Genomic DNA, 24,125 nt, shown 5'->3' with positions numbered 1-24,125 from the left:
CGTCTTCACTGCAGAGGATACAAATAACATGCCAGAAATAATTGTGAATCAAGAGGTGAAAGGGAGGGAGGAACTTAAAACATTTACAATCACCAGGGAAAGGGTTCTGAAAAAAATATCAGAACTAAAAGCTGACAAGTCCACAGGTCCTGACGGACTTTTTCCTAGGGTCTTAAAAGAAGTGGCTGCAGAGATAGTAGATGCATTGGTATTAATTTTCCAAAATTCCCTAGATTCTGGAAGGGTCCCATCAGATTGGAAAATAGCAAATGTAACTCCTCTCTTCAAGAAAGGAGAGAGACAGAAAGCAAGAAACTACAGGACAGTTAGCTTAACATCTGTCATTGGGAAAATGCTAGAATCTATTATTAAGAAGGTTATAGCAGGGCACTTAGAAAATCTCAATGCAATCAGGCAGAGTCAACACAGCTTTGTGATAGGGAAATAGTGTTTGACTAATTTATTAGAGTTGTTTTAGGAAGTAACAAGCAATGTGGATAAAGGGGATCCTGTGGATGTGGTGTACTTGGATTTCCAGAAGGCCTTTGACAAGGTGCCACATCAAAGGCTACAACACAAAATAAGAGCTCATGGTATAGGGGGTAACATATTAGCTTGGATAAACGATTGGTTAGGTAACAGGAAACAGAGTAGGCATAAATGGGTCATTTTCAGGTTGGCAAGATGTAATGAGTGGACTGCTACAGGGATCAGTGCTGCTGCCTCAACTATTTACAATCTATGTCAATGACTTGGATGAAGGGACCGAATGTATGGTTGCTAAATTTGCTGATAACACAAAGGTAGGTAGGAAAGTAAATTGTGAAGAGGACATGAGGAGCCTGCAAAGGGATGCAGATAGGTTAAGTGAGTGGCCAAATATTTGGCTGATGGAGTATAATGTGGGAAAATGTGAACTTGTCCACTTTAGCAGGAGGAATAGAAAAGCAGTATATTTAAATGGAGAGAGATTGCAAAACTCTGAGGTACAGAGGGATCTGGGTGTCCTAGTACATGAATCACAAAAAGTTAGTATGCAGGTACAGCAAGTGATCAGGAAGGCAAATGAAATGTTGTTATTTATTGTACGGGGAATGGAATATAAAAGTAGAGATGTTTTGCTACAGTTGTACAGGGCATTGGTGAGACCACATGTGGAATACTGTGTGCAGTTTTGGTCTCTTTATTTAAGAAAGGACATAATTGCTTTGGAGGCAGTTCAGAGAAGTTTCTGATTCCTGGGATGAGGGGGTTATCTTATGAGGAAAGGTTGGACAAGTTGAGCCTGTATACAGTGGAGTTTAGAAGAATGAGAGGTGATCTTACTGAAACATATAAGATCCTGAGGGGACTTGAAGGGGTTGATGCTGAGAGGATGTTTCCCCTTGTGAGAGAGACTAGAACTCAGGGCCACAGTTTAAAAATAAGGGGTCTCCCATTTAAGTCGGAGATGAGGAGAATTTTTTTCTCTGAGGGTCGTGAGTCTGTGGAACTCCCTTCCCCAGAGAGCGGTGGAGGCAGGGTCATTGAATATTTTTAAGGCTGAGTTCGATAGATTCCTGATTAATAAGGGAGTCAAAGGTTATAGTAGGTAGACGGGAAAGTAGGGTTGAGGTCACAATCAGATCAGCCATAATCTTATCAAATGGCAGAGCAAACTCAAGGGACCAAATGGCCTACTCCTGCTCTTAATTCGTATGTTCGTTTGTCTTCACAGAAAAAATAAAGGAGGGGAGATGAAGAGTACAAAAATATAAATGTAGATATGGTTTTCTTAATCTATTAAAAATTTATGTAGCAGTCTTTTTGGGAAGAAAATATTTGCGGAAGAGATTGTTAAATTTGACTTGGGTGCACAGACAGTTAACACAGGGCCAACTAGAAATGCCACAGTCTTGACATCAACAGTGTTCAGTTCCATTCGCAACCCCTCAGATAATGAAGCAGTCCGTGCCCGCATGCAGCAAGACCTGGACAATATCCAGGCTTGGGCTCATAAGTGGCAAGTAACGTTCACGCCAGACAAGTGCGAGGCAATGACCATCTCCAACAAGAGTGAGTCTAACCACCTCCCCTTGACATTCAACGGCATTACCATTGCCGAATCCCCCACTATCAACATCCTGGGGGTCACCATTGACCAGAAACTTAACTGGACCAGCCATATAAATACTGTGGCTACAAGAGTAGGTCAGAGGCTGGGTATTCTGAGGCGAGTGACTCACCCCCTGACTCCCCAAAGCCTTTCCACCATCGACAAGGCACAAGTCAGGAGTGTGATGGAATACTCTCCACTTGCCTGGATGAGTGCAGCTCCAACAACACTCAAGAAGCTCGACACCATCCAGGACAAAGCAGCCCGCTTGATTGGCACCCCATCCACCACCCTAAACATTCACTCCCTTCACCACCAGCATACTGTGGCTTCAGTGTGTACCATCCACAGGATGCACTGCAGCAACTCGCCAATGCTTCTTTGACAGCACCTCCCAAACCCGCGACCTCTACCACTTAGAAGGACAAGGGCAGCAGGCACACGGGAACAACACCACTTGCATGTTCCCCTCCAAGTCTCACACCATCCCGACTTGGAAATATATCTTCGTTCCTTCGTCATTGCTGGGTCAAAATCCTGGAACTCCCTTCCGAGCAGCACTGTGGGAGAACCTTCACCACACGGACTGCAGCAGTTCAAGAAGGCAGCTCATCACCACCTTCTCAAGGGTAATTAGGGATGGGCAATAAATGCTGGCCTCGCCAGTGATGCCCACATCCCATGACCAAATTTTAAAAAAAGTCACTGCTCCTGATAGTTTTGTGAGAAAATTTTGAAGTTCTTTATTTTTTTAATTTTCATTTTCATTCTTATCTTTCTCTCTCGTTTTACTATTTAAAGCATTTTTGTTGAGAATTCTGTAAGCTTTTCAGAAGGAAATGCGCAGTATTTGCATAGTTCAGAATACTTGTGAATAATTTTTTATAATATAGGTAATATAATTTGATGCCTTTTAATCTTAGCTATTCTATTTAAAAGTAGCATGGGTTTATCTGGAATTAAGAACCACTTACCAAATAATGTTCACACATTCAGTTGAGTGGAAAGGGAATTTTAGGCAGAAATTATCAATGATGAATCAAATATGTGAAGAAATCTCCTGAGTGACTTGGGATCCAGAATTGAAGTTCGTAATGAAAAGTAGGTTGTGAATAATACCACATTGGATAAGGCAGTGTTGGAATTTACTGTCCTGGAACTTATCCACTTGGTCCATTGAATGAATTATAGCATCAACTGCTTGACATAGCACCTGACCATATTCCGGGCAAGTGCACTGACACAGCAAAAATGCCAAAAATAGTCAAGCAATTACTGTTCACTCACTAAAAGGACATTGACTTCCCCCATTTTTATCTGCCTAATAATGATCATAGCAATTAATTTTAATTGTTAGATAATTTAATTGCACCTTGTAGACACTTTGATTCCACTGAGTTTGATCTAGTCACTTGTAGGTAGTTGTTACAGGAAAGGCTGTCTCCTGACACTTGTGTCTTGTACTCAGGAGAAAGATAGGTGATGTCCAACCTTGGTCTTCTATTAACCTTTCTGTTGCACGTGTGGTCCTTTGCTAGAAACTACATCTTTCCGCTTTGGGAGCATTGCCTTCTTGTGCCTTTAACCTGCTTCCTAGGCGGCTGAGACCCGAATTTACCCCTTCATCTATAGAATTGATTTCTCTAATGCCTTCCACTCTCACCCATCATAAACTCCAATAAATCCAGAACTAATGAGTCCATGCTGATGCAAAGTCCTGCATTTCCAACACTCCTCTCCCCACATAGCTCCACAGATTTCCTGTCCTCCAGTAATTAAACTTCCAATTCCTCTTCCTTGCTTTCAAATCCCTCCATGCTCTTGTCCCACCCTATTTGAGCAATCTACCATCATATCATAGAATAATGCAGCACAGAAGGAGGCCTTTCGACCCATCGTGCTTGTACCGGCCCTTTGAAGGAGCTGTCCAATTAATTCCAATCCCTTGCTCTTTCCCCATAGCCCTGCAAATTTTTCCCCTTCAAGTATTTATCCTATTCCCTTTTGAAATTTGTGATTGAATCTGCTTCCACCACCTTTCAGGCAGTGCATTCCAGATCATAACTTGCTGTATAAATTTTTTTTTCCTCATGTCGCTTCTGTTTCTTTTGCCAATTACCTTTAAATCTGTGTCCTCTGGTAACTGACCTTCTACCACTGGAAACAGTTTCTCCTTATTTACTCTATCAAAACCGTTCATGATTTTGAACACCTCTATTAAATCTCCCCTTAACCTTCTCTGCTCTAAGGAGAACAAACCCAATTTCTCCTGTCTCCACGTAACTGAAGTCTTTCATCCCTGGTACTATTCCAGTAAATCTCCTCTGCACCCTCTCTGAGGCCTTCTCATTCTTCCTAAAGTGTGGTGCTCAGAATTGGCCACAATACTCCAGTTGGGGCCGAACCAGTGTTTTATAAAGGTTTAGCATAACTACCTTGCTTTTGTACTCTATGCCTCTATTAATAAAGCCAAGGATCCCGTATGCCTTTTTAACAGCCTTCTCAACTTGTCCTGTCACCTTCAAAGACTTGTGTACGTACACCCTCACATCTCTCCCTTCCTGCACCCCCTTTTAAATTGTGCCATTTAGTTTATGTTGCTTCTCTTCATTCTTCCTACCAAAATGAATCACTTCATACTTCTGTGTTAACTTTCATCTGCCATATGTCTCCATTTCACTAGTCTGCCTATGTCCTCCTGAAGTCTGTTACTATCCTCATTGTTTACTACATTTCCGAGTTTTGTGTTATCTACAAACTTTGAAATTATGCCCTGTACATCCAAGTCAAAGTCATTGCAGTCTATCAAAATGAGCATTGGTCCCAACACTGACCCCAGGGGGACACCACTGCACACTTCCCTCCAGTCTGAAAAACAACAGCTCACCACTACTCTCTGCTTTCTGTCCCTTAGCCAATTTCGTATCCACGCAGCCACAAGCCCTTTAGTCCCATGAGCTTCAATTTTGCTAACAAGTCTATTATGTAGTACTTTATCAAACGCCTTTTGAAAGTCCATATACACAATATCAACCACATTACCCTCGTCAACCCCCTCCGTTACTTCATCAAAGAACTCAATCAAGTTTGTCAAACATGATTTACCTTTAACAAACCTGTGCTGGCTTTCCTTTATTAAACCATATTTTTCCAAGTGCCAATTAATTTTGTCCCAGATTATTGTGTCTCAAAGTTTCCCCACCACTGACATTAGACTAACTGGCCTGTAGTTGCCGGGTTTATCCCTCTTCCCTTTTTTGAACAGGGGTGTAACATTTGCAATCCACCAATCCTCTGGCACCACTCTGAGGAGGATTGGAAGATTGTGGCCAGAGCCTCCGCAATTTCCACCTGTACTTCCCTCAGCAATCTCGGATGCATCTTATCTGGACTGGGTGACTTTTCTACTTTGTGCGCTGTCAACCCTTTAAGGACCTCCTCTTTATCTATTCTTATCGTATCCGATTTCTCTACCACCTCCTCCTTTTACTGTGATATTGGCAGCATCCTCTTCTTTGGTGAAGATAGATGTAAAGTACTCATTTAGTGCCTCAGCCATGCCCTCTGCCTCCACAAGAAGATCTCCTTTTTGGTCCCTAATCAGCCTCACCCTTCTTTTGACTATCTTTTTACTATTTATATATTTATAAAAGACTTTCGGGTTCCCTTTTATTTTACCCACTAATCTTATTTCCTTTTTCAGTTCCCTTCTACTTTTTGTATTCAGCTTGGTTCTCTACTGAATTATTAACCTGACTTTTATCATAAGCCTCCTTTTTCTGTTTCATTTTAATCTCTCTATCTTTAGTCATCCAGGGGGCTCTAGCTTTGGGTGCCTTTCCATTCCCCCTCGTGGGAATATGTCTAGTCTGTACGCATTCTATTTCCTCTTTGAAGGCCTCCCGTTGCTTATTTACTGTTTTACCTGCTGACTTTCAATTCCAATCTACCTGCACCAGATCCCTTTTCAACTCACTGAAATTGGATCTCCTCCAGTTGACTGTTTTCACATTTAATATAGAACCATAGAATGGTTACAGCACAGAAGGAGGCCATTTGTAAGAGCAACCCAGTTAGTCCCATTCCGCCACTCTTTGCCCATAGCCCTGCAAATTTTTTCCCTTCGAGTATTTATCCAGTTCCTTTTTGAAAGCCAGGATTGAATCTGCTTCCACCACCCTTTCAGGCAGCGCATTCCTGGTTATAACTACTCGCTGCGTAAAAAAGTTTTTCCTCATGTCGCCTGTGGTTCTTTTGCCAATCAGCTTAAATCTGTGTCCTCTGGTTCTCTATCCTTCCACCAATGGGAGCAGTTTCTTTTTATTTACTTTATCTAAACCCTTCATGATTTGAACAGTTCTATCAAATCTCCTCTTAACCTCTTCTCCTCTAAGGAGAACAACCCAGCTTCTCCAGTCTAGCCACATAAATGAAGTCTCTCACCCCTGGAACCATTCTAGTAAATCTCTTCTGCACACTCTCTAAGGCCTTCACATCCTTCCTAAAGTGTGGTGCCCAGAATTGGACACAATCCTCCAGTTGTGGCCGAAGTGGTGTTTTACAAAGGTTCAACATAACTTCCTTGCTTTTGTACTCTATGCCTCTATTTTAAAAAGCCCAGGAGCCCGTATGCTTTTTCAACCTGTCCTGCCACCTTCAAAGATTTGTGCTCATATACCTCCAGGTCTATCTATTCCTGCACCCCCTTTAGAATTGTACCATTTAGTTTATATTGCCTCTCTTCATTCTTCCTGCCAAAATGTATCACTTTGCACTTCTCTGCATTAAATTTCACCTGCCTTGTGTCCGCCCATTCCACCAGCCTGTCTATGTCCTCTTGAAGTCTATTACTAATCCTCCTCACTGTTTACTACGCCTCCAAGTTTTGTGTCATCTGCAAATTTTGAAATTGTGCCTTGTACACCCAAGTCCTTGTCATTAATATATATCAAAAAAAGCAGTGGTCCTCGTACCGACCCCTGGGGAACACCACTGTATATCTCCCTCCTGTCCGAAAACAACCGTTCACCACTGCTTCCTGTTTTCTGTCACTTTGCCATTCTCGTATCCATGTTGCCACTGCCCCTTTTATTCCATGGGCTTCAGTTTTGCTGACAAGCCTATTATGTGGCACTTTATGAAACGCCTTTTTGAAAGTCCATATACACATCAACCGCATTGCCCTGTTCAACCTTCTCTGTTACCTCATCAAAAAACTCATATCAAGTTAGTTAAACACGATTCGCCTACGGTAGCATAGTGGTTATGTTACTGGACTAGTGATCCAGAGGCCTGGACTAAAATCCAGAGTCATGAGTTCAAATCCCGCCACGGCAGCTGGCGAAATTAAATTCAATTAATTAATTAAATTCAATTAATTAAATAAAATCTGGAATTAAAATACTAGTATCAGTAATGATGGCCATGAAACTACCGGATTGTCGTAAAAACCCATCTAGTTCAGTAATGTCCTTTAGGGAAGGAAACCTGCTGTCTTTACCCGGTCTGGCCTATATGTGACTCCAGACCCACAGCAATGTGGTTGATTCTTAATTTCCCTCTGAAATGGCCTAGCAAGCCACTCAGTTGTAAAATCTCGCTACGAAAAGTCATAATAAGAATAAAACCGGACGGACCACCCGGCATCAGACCACTAGGCACCGGACACGACAACGGCAAACCAAGCCCAGTCGACCCTGCAAGGTCCTCCTTACTAACATCTGGGGACTTGTGCCAAAATTGGGAGAGCTGACCCACAGACTCGTCAAGCAAACAGCCTGACATAGCCATACTCACCGAATCATACCTTTCAGCCAACGTCCCAGACTCTTCCATCACCATCCCTGGGTATGTCCTCTCCCACCGGCAGGACAGACTGACCAGAGGTGGCGGTACAGTGATATACAGACAGGAGGGAGTGGCCCTGGGAGTCCTCAACATTGACTCTGGACCCCATGAAATCTCATGGCATCAGGTCAAACATGGGCAAGGAAACCTCTTGCTGATTACCACCTACCATCTCCCTCAGCTGATGAATCTGTCCTCCTCCAAGTTGAGCACCATTTGGAGGAAGCACTGAGGGTAGCAAGGGCACAAAATGTACTCTGGGTGGGGGACTTCAATGTCCATCACCAAGAGTGGCTTGGTAGCACCACTACTGACCGAGCTGGCCGAGTCCTGAAGGACATAGCTGCCAGACTGGGCCTGCGGCAGGTGGTGAGCGAACCAACACGAGGGAAAAACTTACTTGACCTCGTCCTCACCAATCTACTTGTCGCAAATGCATCTGTCCATGACAGTATTGGTAGGAGTGACCACCGCACAGTCCTCGTGGAGATGAAGTCCCGTCTTTGCACTGAGGACACCATCCAACGTGTTGTGTGGCACTACCACCGTGCTAAATGGGATAGATTCAGAACAGATCTAGCAGCTCAAAACTGGGCATCCATAAGGCGCTGTGGGCCATCAGCAGCAGCAGAATTGTATTCCAGCACAATCTGTAACCTCATGGTCCGGCATATTCCTCACTCTACCATTACCAACAAGCCAGGGGATCAACCCTGGTTCAACGAGGAGTGTAGAAGAGCATGCAAGGAGCAGCACCAGGCGTACCTAAAAATGAGGTGCCAACCTGGTGAAGCTACAACTCAGGACTACATGCATGCTAAACAGCGGAAGCAACATGCTATAGACAGAGCTCAGCGATTCCACAACCAACGGATCAGATCAAAGCTCTGCAGTCCTGCCACATCCAGTCGTGAATGATGGTGGACAATTAAACAACTAACGGGAGGAGGAGGCTCTGCAAACATCCCCATTCTCAATGACGGCGGAGTCCAGCACGTGAGTGCAAAAGACAAGGCTGAAGCGTTTGCAACCATCTTCAGCCAGAAGTGCTGAGTGGATGATCCATCTCGGCCTCCTCCCAATATCCCCACCATCACGGAAGCCAGTCTTCGGCCAATTCGATTCACTCCACGTGATATCAAGAAACGGCTGAATGCACTGGATACAGCAAAGGCTATGGGCCCCGACAACATCCCAGCTGTAGTGCTGAAGACTTGTGCTCCAGAACTAGCTGCGCCTCTGGCCAAGCTGTTCCAGTACAGCTACAACACTGGCATCTACCCGACAATGTGGAAAATTGCCCAGGTATGTCCTGTCCACAAAAAGCAGGACAAATCCAATCCGGCCAATTACCGCCCCATCAGTCTACTCTCAATCATCAGCAAAGTGATGGAAGGTGTCGTCGACAGTGCTATCAAGCGGCACTTACTCACCAATAACCTGCTCACCGATGCTCAGTTTGGGTTCCGCCAGGACCACTCGGCTCCAGACCTCATTACAGCCTTGGTCCAAACATGGACAAAAGAGCTGAATTCCAGAGGTGAGGTGAGAGTGACTGCCCTTGACATGAAGGCAGCATTTGACCGAGTGTGGCACCAAGGAGCCCAAGTAAAATTGAAGTCAATGGGAATCAGGGGGAAAACTCTCCAGTGGCTGGAGTCTTATCTCGCACAAAGGAAGATGGTAGTGGTTGTTGGAGGCCAATCATCTCAGCCCCGGGACATTGCTGCAGGAGTTCCTCAGGGCAGTGTCCTAGGCCCAACCATCTTGAGCTGCTTCATCAATGACCTTCCCTCCATCATAAGGTCAGAAATGGGGATGTTCGCTGATGACTGCACAGTGTTCAGTTCCATTCGCAACCCCTCAAATAATGAAGCAGTCGGAGCCCGCATGCAGCAAGACCTGGACAACATCCAGGCTTGGGCTCATAAGTGGCAAGTAACATTCGCGTCAGACAAGTGCCAGGCAATGACCATCTCCAACAAGAGAGAGTCTAACCACCTCCCCTTGACATTCAACGGCATTACCATCGCCGAATCCCCCACCATCAACATCCTGGGGGGTCACCATTGACCAGAAACTTAACTGGACCAGCCATATAAATACTGTGGCTACGAGAGCAGGTCAGAGGCTGGGTATTCTGCGGCGAGTGACTCACCTCCTGACTCCCCAAAGCCTTTCCACCATCTACAAGGCACAAGTCAGGAGTGTGATGGAATACTCTCCACTTGCCTGGATGAGTGCAGCTCCAACAACACTCAAGAAGCTCGACACCATCCAAGATAAAGCAGCCTGCTTGATTGGCACCCCATCCACCACCCTAAACATTCACTCCCTTCACCACCGGCGCACTGTGGCTGCAGTGTGTACCATCCACAGGATGCACTGCAGCAACTCGCCAAGGCTTCTTCGACAGCACCTCCCAAACCTGCGACCTCTACCATCTAGAAGGACAAGAGCAGCAGGCACATGGGAACAACACCATCTGCACGTTCCCCTCCAAGTCACACACCATCCCGACTTGGAAATATATCGCCATTCCTTCATTGTCGCTGGGTCAAAATCCTGGAACTCGCTTCCTAACAGCACTGTGGGAGAACCGTCACCACACGGACTGCAGCGGTTCAAGAAGGTGGCTCACCACCACCTTCTCGAGGGCAATTAGGGATGGGCAATAAATGCTGGCCTCGCCAGCGACGCCCACATCCCGTGAACGAATATTATAAAAAAACAAATCCGTGCTTGCTTTCCTTTATTAATTCACACTTGTCCAAGTGACTATTAATTTTGTCCTGGATTATCGTTTCTAAAAGCTTCCCCACCACCGAGGTTGAACTGACTGGCCTGTAGTTGCAGGATTTATCTGTCTTTTTTGAACAAGGGTGTAACATTTGCAATACTCCAGTCCTTTGGAACCACCCCCATATCTAAGGAGGATTGGAAAATTATGGCCAGCATCTCTGCAATTTCCACCCTTACTTCCCTCAGCAACCTAGGATGCATCCCATCCGGACCCGGTGACTTATCTACTTTAAGTACAGCTAGCTTTGTAGTACCTCTTTATCAATTTTTAGCCTATCCTGTATCTCAACTACCTCCTCTTTTACTTGTCTTTTTCCATAACTACTCTAACCCTAATGATATTGTAATCACTGCTTCCCAAATGCTCCCCTACTGAAACACGCCCCACTACATTCCCCAGAACTAGATCCAGCACTGCTTCCTACCATGTTGGGCTGGAAACATACTGATCAAGAAAGTCCTCTTGTACATATTTCAGGAATTCCTCCCCTTCCTTGCCCTTTACACTGATTATGACAATTCAAGTCCCCCATTATCACTACTCTAAAGTTCTTGCATCTTTCTGCAATTTGCCTGCAAATTTGCTCCTCTATCTTCTTCCCACTATTTGATGGCCTATAGTGTACACACAGCAGCATAATAACTCCTCTATTGTCCCTTAATTCTAACCAAATAAATTCTGTCTTTGAATCCTCAAGTACATCATCCCTTTCTAGTGCTGTAACAGTATCTTTGATCAATATTATCACCCACCACTTTTTTTCCCCTTCCCTGCCTTTCCTGAATACATTGTAGCCAGGAATATAAAGTGGCCATTCCTCCCCTTATTTGAGTTAGGTCTCCGTTATTGCCACTCCATCACAATCCCATGTAGCTACTCGTGCCTACAGCTCACCAACCTAACTTAACATGCTGCATTTACGCACATGAACTCCAAACCCATCTTAGTCTGCCTCGCATTTTCCCCCTGTCTGATCCCTCCTGTTTCTGAACTATTTATTCTTATGCTGCTTGTCTTTCCCAGTCCTCTGTTCACCTTGTATCTCCTTTCCAGTGCTTCATTCTGGTGTCCCTCCCCCTGCCAAATTAGTTTAAACCCTCCCTCACAGCACTTGTTAACCTCCCCGCCAGAACATTTGTCCCTGCCCTGTTGAGGTGCAACCTGTCCATTTTGTACAGGTCCTTCCTGTCCCAGAACTGGCCCGTGCCCCAGGAATCTGAAGCTCTCCCTCCTGCACTATTTCTCCAGTCACGCATTAACCTGTCTTATTCTACTATTCCGATACTCACTAGCATGTAGCACTGGGAGTAATCCAGAGATTACTACCTTTGAGTTCCTGCTTTTTAACTTCCTCCCTAGCTCCTGAAACTCTGACTGTAGGACCTCAACCCTTTCCCTACCTATGTTATTGGTTCCAACATGGACCACGACTTCTGGCTGTTCCCCTTCCCCCTTCAAAATGTTCTGTACCTGTTCAGCGACGTCCTTTATCCTGGCACCAGGGAGGCAACACACCATGCGAGACTGTTGAATCCCCAATGACAACTGCATTTCTACACTTTGCTGTACCCCCCTGTGCAGTCATTTGCCCTATGTTGCCGTGGATGTGCTCTAGACTGCACTCCCCCAAGGTGCCGTCACCCTCATTGGTATTCAGCACTGAAAACTGGTTTGAGACTGCCACACTCCCAGAGGATTGCTGCACTGCCTGCTTCTTCCTACGCTGCCGGTTGGCCACCCACTTACAATCCTCCTGAACTATCTGTGGCTGCGGGGTGACCGCCTCCTGGAACGTGCGATCCAGGAAATTCTCGGCCTTCCAAATGCCCTGCAGTGACTGCAGCTGCTCCTCAAACTCGCAAACCCTGAGCTTGAGTTGGAGCAGCTGGAGGCACTTCCTGCACACGTGGTTATCCCGGACACATGAAGCGTCCCGGTGTTCCCACAGGGCACAGGAATTGCAGGCAACGGGCCTCAGCTGTCCCATCATTTTACTTAAATCTATCTACTTATGTTGTATACATATCTCTCATGTTTGTTTTAGTTTAGTATCCCCTTAACTCCTATTTATTACTTTTATGTACCAGATTTTTATTTAATGCAATTCAGATCCCTTTAATGTTGATATCCTCTACTTAGTTAATTTAATCTCCTTAAATCTAATTAATTACTGATTTTATTTATTTATATTTATGTTTATATATATATATATGTGTAATATATATATATATTTTCTCACTTATTTACTGTTGTCCCTTGGTTTAAATTACCGAGCACCTCCATCCCCCTTTGCACCTACTTACCACTCTCAGCAAATTTGTTTTTGAAGTCCTCACTCTGTTTGCAATTCGCTCTGTTTTTGAAGATTCACTCAGTTCTGTGCTCAAAGCTGTCCCATCCTTCCACTCTATTCCTCTCACACTGGCCTACTGTTCTTTACTCACTTCCTTCACTCCTTGGAAGCCATCCTTTCAGCCGTGAAGCCCAGATTCTTTGGAATTCTTTCCAGAAAGAGTTTTCCTTGCTACCTGTCCCCTTCCTTCAAAATCTCTTTCGAACCTATCTTCTCAACTGTGTGTTTGATCCCTTTTTTTAACCATTCACATGTCCCCATTGCTATAAGATATTGAACTAGCTGGAATGGGCATTATAAGATGTGACTGGTTATGGTACTTTTGTCACAGTATGTGACATGCATAGATAGTGTTTTCCATATACTACTACTCTGGAGCCTGCATTTTTAGCTTTGTTATAAACAAACTAAAGCTTTGAAAATACTTTCATATGTTTTTACATAATTTTGTAGTTCCTTAACAACTAGCCTATAGTTAATTTTCATTGCCATATGAAAATAGCTTGATTTTTTTTGTCAAATGTTAATACCTGCTTTCAGATATCAAATAAAATCATAATACTAATTAATGGGTTTAAATCACTATCTTGGGATTTTATTTTTGCTAATTTTGATTTTCATTTGTTGTAGGAAACCAATGAAATTGTGGCTATCAAGAAGTTCAAGGACAGTGAAGGTATGTGCATCCTGTAGGAACATTTGCAAAGAACAAATTACTGTACTGCCTCGTGGTCATGGTGCTACAGCTGTTGGTTACTACAAAACGAGTTTATCATAACCCTTGTGCATCATAGAAAATATTTTCTACGTAATGTGACCAATTTTATAATCTTGTTCCTGACATATACTCATACTTAAACCTTCATACATGTAGCTTCATATTAATGACTGTGTGATATTAATAGTCACTTAAATAACAATAATACTCTGATTTTATGATAACACATTGCTTCATTCCCCATTATGGCATGGCTCCCTTCACCCCATTTAAAAATGCACCCATGTCAGCCAATGGTTACATTGGCTGAGTGTAACAGCTGATTATTTCTATACCAACTGGTATTACATTCAGTTTGCGTTGTACTCACTGGCTCATTTAAGCGGCATGCTTTGTGCAGCGATGTTAAATTCAGGAGCTCCACAGTACTGATATCAATGAAACTGCTAACTTCAAAATTAATATAAACCTTGCCTGCTTAAATGTTGGGAGTCAACTGGGACAACAGCAAGAACTTGCATTTATATAACACCTTTAACAGAGTAAAAACATCCTCTGGCGCTTCACAGGAACATTATCAAACAAAATTTGACACTGAGCCACATAAGGAGATATTAGGACAGGTGACCAAAAGCTTGGTCAAAGAGATAGGTTTTAAAGAGCATCTTAAAGGAGGAGAGAGAGGTGGAGAGGTTTAGGGAGGGAATTCCAGTGCTTAGGCAGCTGAAGGCACGGACGCCATTGGTGGAGTGATTAATATCGAGGATGCGCAAATGTGCAGAATTGGAGGAGCACAGGGACCTCGGAGGGTTGTAGGGCTGGAGGAGGTTACAGAGATAAAGGGGGCAAGGCCATGGAGGGATTTGAAAACAAGGATATGAATTTTAAAATCAAGGTGTTGCCGGACTGGGAGCCAATGTATGTCAGTGAGCAGAGAGGTGATGGGGAAATGGGACTTGGTGCGAGTTAGAATACAAGCAGCAGAGTTTTGAATGAGCTCAAGTTTAAGGAGGGTGGAAGGTGGGAGGCCGGCCAGGAGTTTATTGGGATAGTCAAGTCTAGGGTAAGAAAGGCATGGATGAGGCAGGAGTGGAGACGGGCGATGTTAGAGGTAGCAGTAGGTGGTCTTGGTAATGGAGCGGATATGTGGTCGGAAGCTCATCTCAGGGTCAAATAGGACACCATGGTTGTGAATGGCCTGGGTCAGCCTCAGACATTGGCCAGGGAGAGGAATGGAGTCAGTGGCTGGGGAACAGAGTTTGTGGCGGTGACTGAAGACAATGGCTTTGGTCTTCCCAATTTTAGCTTGGAGGAAATTTCTGCTCATCCAGTACTGGATGTCGCCAAGCAGTGTGACAAATCAGAGGCGGTCGAGAGAGGTGGTGGTGAGGTAGAGCTGGGTGTTGTCAGCGTACATGTGAAACCTGACCCGTTTTCGGGTGATGTCGCTGAGGGGCAGCATATAGATGAGAAATAGGAGGGGGCCATGGATTGATCCATGGGGGACTCCAGAGGTAATGGTGCGGGAGGGGGAAGAGAAGCCATTGCAGGTGATTCTCTGGCTACAACTGGATAGATAGGAATGGAACCAGGCGAGGGCAGTCCCACCCAGCTGGATGTTGGAGGGGGATGGTGTGGTCAACCGTGTCGTAGGCTGCAGACAGATCGAGAAGAATGAGGAGGGATGGTTTACCATGGTCACAGTCACATCTGATGTCATTTATGACTTTGATAAGGGCCGTTTCAGTGCTTGGCAGGAGCAGAAACCTGATTTGGATGGGTTCAAACATGGAGTTATGAGAAAGATGGGCACAGGTTTGGGAGGCGACAACAAGTTCAAGGACTTTGGAGAAGAAAGGAGGTTGGAGATGGGGCGGTGGTTTGTAAGGACAGTGGGGTCAAGGATGGGTTTTTTGAGGAGGAATATGATATGATGACGGCAGATTTGAAAGGGAGGAGGACAGAACCTGAGGAGAGGGAACTGTCAACAATATCAGCTAACCTGGGGGCCAGGAAGGGAAGTTGGGTGGTCAGCAGTTTGGTGGAAATAGGGTTGAGGGAGCAGCTGTTGGGTCTGATGGACAAAATGATTTCGGAAAGGACATTATGGGAGATAGGAGAGAAACTATAGAAAAACGCGAGTTCAGGGCTAGTGCGGGGGGGAATCCTTAGGGGAAATTTGACTTGGAGGGCATGGGGAAGGGAGGGAAGTGGCGGAGGCAGCTGAATGGATGGGCATGGGTCACTCACTCGGAACTTGCCAGCCAGTTACAACAGAAATGACCACATAGAGGCAATACCATTATAAGCAGCTTGAACTATAATTTTTTTTAAAACTATTTCAGAACTGTGCCAACTTTTAGTATTAACCCACAGTTTGTCCCCTGCTTGGTAACATAGTTGAAGACATCAATTTTGTTCCACTTTGGACATTTTGGGATTTCTGAATTGGGTGGGAGGGAAAAGGTGATGCAAACTTCTGGCACACTCTTCCAGGTATGTCCTGGTCAAATCTTATTCAGTGAGTTCAATGTTCATGTTGTCGGCAGTATCACAATTCTAGACCTACTGAACCACCTTCTTTCCTATTCTCATCATCTCCTTCGTGGTCTGCTATATATTTGGGTTAGGAGAACGAGTTAATTTTTGTCAGCCCGGAACAGATGAACTTTATGTAATCTCAATGGCCACTCATTTTCCCTTGTAACAATTCATTTACATTTGAAAGAGTCTTGCACAACAAAGACGAACCGCATGAGAAGAGCTTTGCTGCATGGGGCAGGAAAGGGATGCTTCCACAGCACCCTACAAATGCCAGTGACTGATGAACTTTATTCAGTAGATGATTCAGATTTAGTCTATAGCTCGGATGCCTTATGACCCTGTAAGGTCAACACTTTTTTTTCGTGAATTCTCAAAAGTGTGATATTCACTAATATTTTATGACTATGTATTTAAAATGACAAAGGGATTCGATAGGGTAGATACAGAGAAACTATTTCCTCTGATGGGGAATCCAGAACAAGAGGGCATGATCTTAAAATTAGAGCTATGCCATTTGTGTGCATGATTTGTGTGCGCTGTGAATGTGACTATAGGATTTTAATCCATTTCCAAAGTGTGATTCAAATGCCATTCTCTCACGTGTTGCAAGGCAGAATTTTCTCTCCACTTGGGTTGAAGACCTTTTCTGCATCCAGGGAGAATAGCAGTTTAGGCATGTTGGTGCTGTTACAGTGGTGATTCACATTGACTCGTCACCTGGTTTCAACAAAACACTTCTAAAAGTTGATGATATGGTGAAGATTGCAAAATTACTTCCAGCAGTCTTCTGACATTTAGATGGGAGTACAGTATGCTGTTTATTTATTGCCAGAATGGCCACAGAACTTTAAAGCAAAATTTGAGATTAGGTAAAATAACTCTTTAGGGAACAGGTCAGCAACATGTTGCAATTAAAAACACTAACAATACCCCAATACTGCTCCAGTTATAGACCCTTACAGGTGAACAGCTTCTTAAATCAGTTAGTTGACTACTTTAATCAGTGCTCTTCGGAAAATTGTTGCTGCACACCTGGGTTCAAATGATCTAGGAAGGAAAACAAAAGGTTGTAGGAAATAATCTTACTATTCAAGTCTGATGGTCACACATTTAAGTTCAGTCAATTCCTTTACCACTGGTCAAGATAGGAGGGAGAACCCAGCACCTTGTGGCAACATGAGATTTCATCTTTTTCAACTTGAGTGAAGGAGGCTTCCAAGAAAACATGTATTGGACCTCAGTGTCAGTCTTGTAATTCATACCATACTGACCCTACCAGAGCAAATGGAAGCTTTGTAATTAATTTGCTCCTTTGAATGAAGAGAATGAAACAGCAATTTTGGAAGGAAGGAAGAAATAAAGGAGCAAAAGTTCTGTTTTGTCTTTCATCAGGCAAAATCCTTTTAAACTAATGAATATTAATTTACAGTATGTTTAATAAAATGTAATGTTTTACCAATTCTTGAAGGGGAAACAAAGTTGTAGCATCTAATTATATTTGATGTGTTTGTTCCCAGAAAATGAAGAAGTTAAGGAAACAACATTAAGAGAGCTTAAAATGCTCCGTACTCTAAAGCAAGAAAATATTGTTGAACTTAAGGAGGCTTTTCGAAGAAGAGGAAAACTTTATTTAGTCTTTGAATATGTAGAGAAGGTGAGTGATGATACCAGAAGAACTTCTAAGTTAGAGGTTTTCTGCCTGATTTCAGAGGGGGCTTCTCCTTCAACAATTGCAGGTGGAAAGTTATCCCCAATTGCTCAGTGTATAAATGCATTACATGACATGGTAGTCAGCTCTACAGACCACAAAGGTCCCAGTATCCACCTTTTTTCTGCTGGGTTAGGAGCTGTCAACCAAAGGGCTGATTGGGTTACTATGGTCGCCTCACTTTGTCTGGGCTCAGGATGAGAAAATGAGCCCAGGGTTCCTGCCCCTGATAACTACCCAGTGACCCTTGCTGAAAATTTGCAAAGTGCACAGGTGAGGACAGGAGGAGGCTTGGCTGTGATGCCATCCACAGTCACATCTTCCTATACTCTGCTGTTGAGGCTAACATGAGCAAAGAACAGTAGAGATCCCACGGACAGGGAGAAATATAAGGAACTGCAAGACTGAAATCGATGGATATTTGGACACTAAGGGAATCAAGTGAATGTGGGGTTAGGTCGGGAAAGTGGAATTGAGGTAGATGGTCAGCAATGGTCTTATTGAATGGCAGAGCAGGCTCGAGGGGCCATATGGCATACTCCTGCTCCTATTTCTTAAGTTCTTATCTTGTGTCCTGGTAGAGAGCTTAAGTTTGCTGATGTCACTAAGTTATGTGGCACAGTAGATAGAGCAGAAAGTTACAAAGGATATTGATAGATTGAGTGGACAAAACTGTGGCAGATGGAGTTCAGTGTTGGAAATGTCATGCATCTTGGATCGAAGAAAGATAGATCAGAGTATTTTCAAAATGGGGAGAAGTTAGGAACCATGGATGAGCAGAGAGATTTTGGGGTCCAAGTACAGAAATCACAATAAGCCAGTGGATAGGTACAAAAAATAATTAAAAAGGCTCATGTAAAGTTGGCTTTTATCACAAGTGGGCTGGAATACAAAGGGGTGGAAGTTATGTTACAGTTATATAAAGCTCTGGTTAGACCTCATCTGGAGTACTGCATTCAGTTCTGGGCACCGCACTTCAGGAAGGATATGTTAGCCTTGTAGGCAGTTCTGCGCAGATTTACCAATTCGCAGATCAAAACAACTCGGTGCGGAGGTTTTTTTGTCCTCATGTCGCTTCTGGTTCTTTTGCCAATGACCTTAAATCTGTGTCCTCTGGTTACTGACCTTCTGCCACTGGCAATCAAACAGTTTCTCCTTATTTGCTCTATTAAAATTCTTCATGATTTTGAACACGTCTATCAAGTCTCCCCTTAACCTTCTTTGCTCCAAGGAGAACACTCCCAGCTTCTCTAGTCTCTCTACGTAACTGAAGTCTTTCATTCCTGGTACTATTCTAGTAAATCTTCTCTGCACCTTCTCCAAGGCCTTGACATCCTTCCTAAAGTGTGGTGCCTAGAATTGGCCACAGTACTCCAGCTGGGGCCTAACTGGTGATTTATGAAGGATTAGCATAACTTCCTTGCTTTTGTATTCTATGACTCTATTTATAAAGCCTATTTAACAGCCGTCTCAACTTATCCTGCCTCCTTCAAAGATTTATGTACGTACACCCCCGGTCTTTCTGTTCCTGCACCCCCTTTAAAATTGTACCTTTTAGTTTATATTGCCTCTCCTCATCCTACCAAAATGAATCACTTCACATTTTTCTGCGTTAAATTTAATCTGCCATGTGTCTGTCTCGTGAATACCTGATCACGTCCTGCAATGCTGGTGTGACTGTTTAAATAATTTGTTTGCTTAATTTGTTGATGGTGAAATTATTAATAATGAAAGGATCTGTCCTGTAGAGCTGATGTTTGATATTCCCATTTTAAAAAAATAACTGCGACATATACATTTTTCAAACACTGGCAAAATCCAAATGCAGTATCATAGAATCTTCAAATGGTTAGAATCATAGAATCATAGAAGTTTACAACATGGAAACAGGCCCTTTGGCCCAACATGTCCATGTCGCCCAGTTTATACCACTAAGCTAGTCCCAGTTGCCTGCACTTGGCCCATATCCCTCTATACCCATCTTACCCATGTAACTGTCCAAATGCTTTTTAAAAGACAAAATTGTACCCGCCTCTACTACTGCCTCTGGCAGCTCGTTCCAGACACTCACCACCCTTTGAGTGAAAAAATTGCCCCTCTGGACCCTTTTGTATCTCTCCCCTCTCACCTTAAATCTATGCCCCCTCGTTATAGACTCCCCTACCTTTGGGAAAAGATTTTGACTATCTACCTTATCTATGCCCTTCATTATTTTATAGACTTCTATAAGATCACCCCTTAACCTCCTACTCTCCAGGGAAAAAAGTTTCAGTCTATCCAACCTCTCCCTATAAGTCAAACCATCAAGTCCCGGTAGCATCCTAGTAAATCTTTTCTGCACTCTTTCTAGTTTAATAATATCCTTTCTATAATAAGGTGACCAGAACTGTACACAGTATTCCAAGTGTGGCCTTACTAATGTCTTGTACAACTTCAACAAGACATCCCAACTCCTGTATTCAATGTTCTGACCAATGAAACCAAGCATGCCGAATGCCTTCTTCACCACCCTATCCACCTGTGACTCCACTTTCAAGGAGCTATGAACCTGTACTCCTAGATCTCTTTGTTCTATAACTCTCCCCAACGCCCTACCATTAACGGAGTAGATCCTGGCCCGATTTGATCTACCAAAATGCATCACCTCCTAAATTTTCATCCAAATCATTAATATAAATAACAAATAACAGCGGACCCAGCACCGATCCCTGACCGCTGGTCAGCACCAAAAGAGGCCATTTGGCCCATCGAGCCCGTGCCGGCTCTTTGTAAGAGCAATCCAGTTAGTACCGTTCCCCTGCTCTTTCCCTGTAGCCCTGCAAATTTTTTCCCTTCAAGTATTTATCCAATTCCTTTTTGAAAGCCACAATTGAATCTGCTTCCACCACCCTTTCAGGCAGCGCATTCCAGATCTTAAGCACTTGCTGCATAAAAAAGTTTTTCCTCATGTCGCCTTTGGTTCTTTTAATTTTTTTAGTTTTTAATTTTATAGGATTTGCTTTTCTGTTTACTTGCTGTGTGAAGTATGGAAAGAACATCATGTTTGTTTGGTTTCCAGAATATGCTTGAATTACTTGAAGAGATGCCAAATGGTGTTCAACCTGAGAAAGTGCGAAACTATATCTACCAACTAATCAAAGCAATTCACTGGTGCCACAAGAATGATATTGTTCATCGAGGTAACCACTGCAAGTGTTATAACTTTGGAGTCCTTTGTTTCAGCAATAACACACATATCCTAATTTTCTACCTTTTTTCAATCCATATTTAGTAAAATACTTAAATTTATTCTCACAGGAATTCTGCAAAGAACAGTATGATTTCACTCAGCATTGTGCTGCTGTTTATGATGGTCATGAGGAAAAGTCAAAGAAGTTATTGCAACTGATTTTGTCAATTGCTCAATCAGTTATCTTTGTAGTTGAGCTTGCAATTTCTCTGAATCAATTTACCAGTTGATTATGCATGCAATGCAACCTTTTGAGGACTTACTGTTTCATCCCATATCATGAAAATTAGAGTGTAAATTGGTCCATACACACTGATAATAGGATATCCATTTTATATTTAACATCTGCTCAAACATGGATTTAATCTTCATGTTTTCTGATGGAAAACAGATTTGTAGGATCAGGGTTACTGGGCATATTGATTTACAGGCATGATCTTAGTTTGAAATAAAACTGATATACTACTAGACTTTTTTTTTGTTCATTTTTCCACTTTCGTATTTCTCCGCTCCTGTTCTTAAGGCGAGACTCCTGCCAGAGTATGGTTGATTGTTACTTACTGCACTCTGGTACCTTGCCTGTATGGTTATTCTTCATGTGTCACTCATGGTGAACGTTAACAAACTTTGATCTTCTCGGGAGGGCGAGGGCGGAGGGATCACAGCCTAACTGTTCACTTTCTAACAGGAATCAATAGACAATAATCGGGATGGAATCGCTATCTGATATTTTCTTCCCCTTTTCCCCCAAAGCCCAGGCCCCTGAGGCCAATAATAGTGTCAATACTGCTGCCCAACTGAGATTACCTAACTCAGCATTGACCAGGGATTAAATCTGGTACCTTCCAGATCTGTCTGGCTCAGTTCGATGTCAGGTAGTGCGCTTAAAAACTGAGCCATGGGTGATGGGGTTCCATTAATGTAAATACTTCAAATAGAAGCAGTCATTTTAAACTTTTGCCCCATGTCTAAAAGACTCTTCTCTCTGCTCCCTTCTACCCTCTCTTCCAAACTTCTGCCTGAGATGAAAGCTAGGCAATCAGCTCCCAAGCATTGTGTGTGGGTCAGAGTAACACACAGGTTTTTTTTTGTTTTGTTAGCCCTTTACATAATCTGGCAACATTTAGATGGGCTGGGTAGTTACTGTGTGGGGAATTGCAAAATGCAGCCTTCAGCATTGAAGCAAAGTATTGGCACTGCCAGGCCAGCTAACATAGGCACTTCTACAAATAAAAATCAATGTAGAGAAGCTTGCCCATTATTGACGAGCAGGTAAGAGTCAGCCATTAATTAGCCTCATTTGCTTTGATCTTAAGCTTAAGTTTTGTCTAACTGTTCTGGTGAGGAAAGATTTGGTGGAACTTGATTTCCACCTCCTGCAAAGTTATTGTAAAACTACCTCAACAGACAAGACTGAGAAGACCGTGTCCACATTCTGTTGATTCTTATTCTGTAATATTTTTATATTGACTAGTTAATATCCAGCGTCTGATAAACTTGTACAAGTGGGATAATTTGTAGTGTATTCCAGAGATCATTATGTAGGGTTTAAGTGGGTTAATCAGCTACTGTGAATTCCATTTTATATAATGTTCATAACTTTTGGAAATAAATTAATTCTAAAATAATTCTGCACAATTTGGTGGGAGATTAGTTTTTCAGAACTGTCAGTCAGATGAGATTCTATTTAAAGTCCTGGTTAGCTAACTGTGATAATGTGTTCTTTTTTAGACATCAAACCAGAAAACCTTTTGATCAGCCACAATGATATGTTGAAGTTGTGTGATTTTGGTAAGTAATTCATGAATTATGCTTATGACATTCCTCTATATTAAACTAACACACTGATTCAGTAATAAGGGAATGCATCTACAAAATTCAGATTATGATATATTGGAAGCCAGATCCAAAATATATAATGGTCAATTCGATCCATTTGCCAATTTTACCAAATGCTGTTGTGTACTGCAGGAGGAGAGTCTACAGTTCATTTGTCTATGGATGCAACTTACCACATGTGTCTTTGAAAACCAATCTCATATTCACCAACCTCAATGAGGAATTTTCAGTCATATGACTTTTGTTATTTATGATATTAGGTGATCTTGTGTATATTTTTATGCATGCTCATAGAAGGATTTCTGGGCTCAGTAAGTTGGGTTTATTTTGGGGAAAAAAAATGGAGTGATTTTGGACACTGAATTCAATTTTCTAAAAAAAGTTGATGACAACTTCCTGCTTGTAAATGATTATCAGCTTCCAAAAACAATAAGATGCTTCAAGTTTAATAAAATAAAGTTGTTTGTGATAATGATTTGCACAAATGCAGAAACTAATTTTGTGGCAAAACTAAGTGCAATAGAATGATTTTTGAAAGTCTGTACAATTTACACTGTTTGCATGCTTTATTCATATAGGCCCAGAATTTGCTGGTAAAATAACGGAGAGTAAACGCGCATGCCATTATTAGTGTGTATAAAATCCAGCAATTTGTGGTGAGGAAGAGATACGCCGTGAGTTGTGAATCGCCACAAATTGCTGGATGATTTGCGCTGCTCAGCCGTTAGACTCGCAAAAACCGGAGCTCACATCATCTTCCCCATGAGTGTCAAGAAATTGCTGCATTTGTGCTGTCAAAACAAATTAAACTCGCCGCAGAAAATTAGGGCTGCTATTTGATGGCTTAAGGACACTATTAATGGGGCAATTTCTGTTTCCAATGGTCTTCCATTTGAAATCAGTTAGCAATTAAATGATAATTGTTCTGCTCATGCCATGTAAAATTTGCAACTGGGATGCAAATTAAACTGATTTGTTTAACTGACTAA

At 42.8% G+C, this 24,125-nt stretch overlaps 1 protein-coding gene across 2 annotated transcripts in view; it reads left to right on the top strand.

Annotated features, from left to right (window-relative positions):
• The window catches only part of cdkl5 (cyclin dependent kinase like 5), a 132,587-nt gene that overhangs the window by 55,834 nt on the left and 52,628 nt on the right, over positions 1–24,125 (top strand). For both annotated transcript variants that reach the window (XM_067992657.1, XM_067992656.1), the window contains exons 4-7: positions 13,729–13,774; positions 17,878–18,014; positions 21,127–21,247; positions 23,029–23,088. In XM_067992657.1, coding sequence (XP_067848758.1) covers positions 13,729–13,774; positions 17,878–18,014; positions 21,127–21,247; positions 23,029–23,088 — 364 coding nt within the window. The remainder of the gene's footprint in view (positions 1–13,728; positions 13,775–17,877; positions 18,015–21,126; positions 21,248–23,028; positions 23,089–24,125) is intronic.

The sequence above is a fragment of the Heptranchias perlo genome, chromosome 11, assembly GCF_035084215.1.
Source record: "Heptranchias perlo isolate sHepPer1 chromosome 11, sHepPer1.hap1, whole genome shotgun sequence".
In the NCBI taxonomy this organism is placed as follows: Eukaryota; Metazoa; Chordata; class Chondrichthyes; order Hexanchiformes; family Hexanchidae; genus Heptranchias; species Heptranchias perlo.
This window is presented reverse-complemented; position numbering and strand designations above follow the sequence as displayed.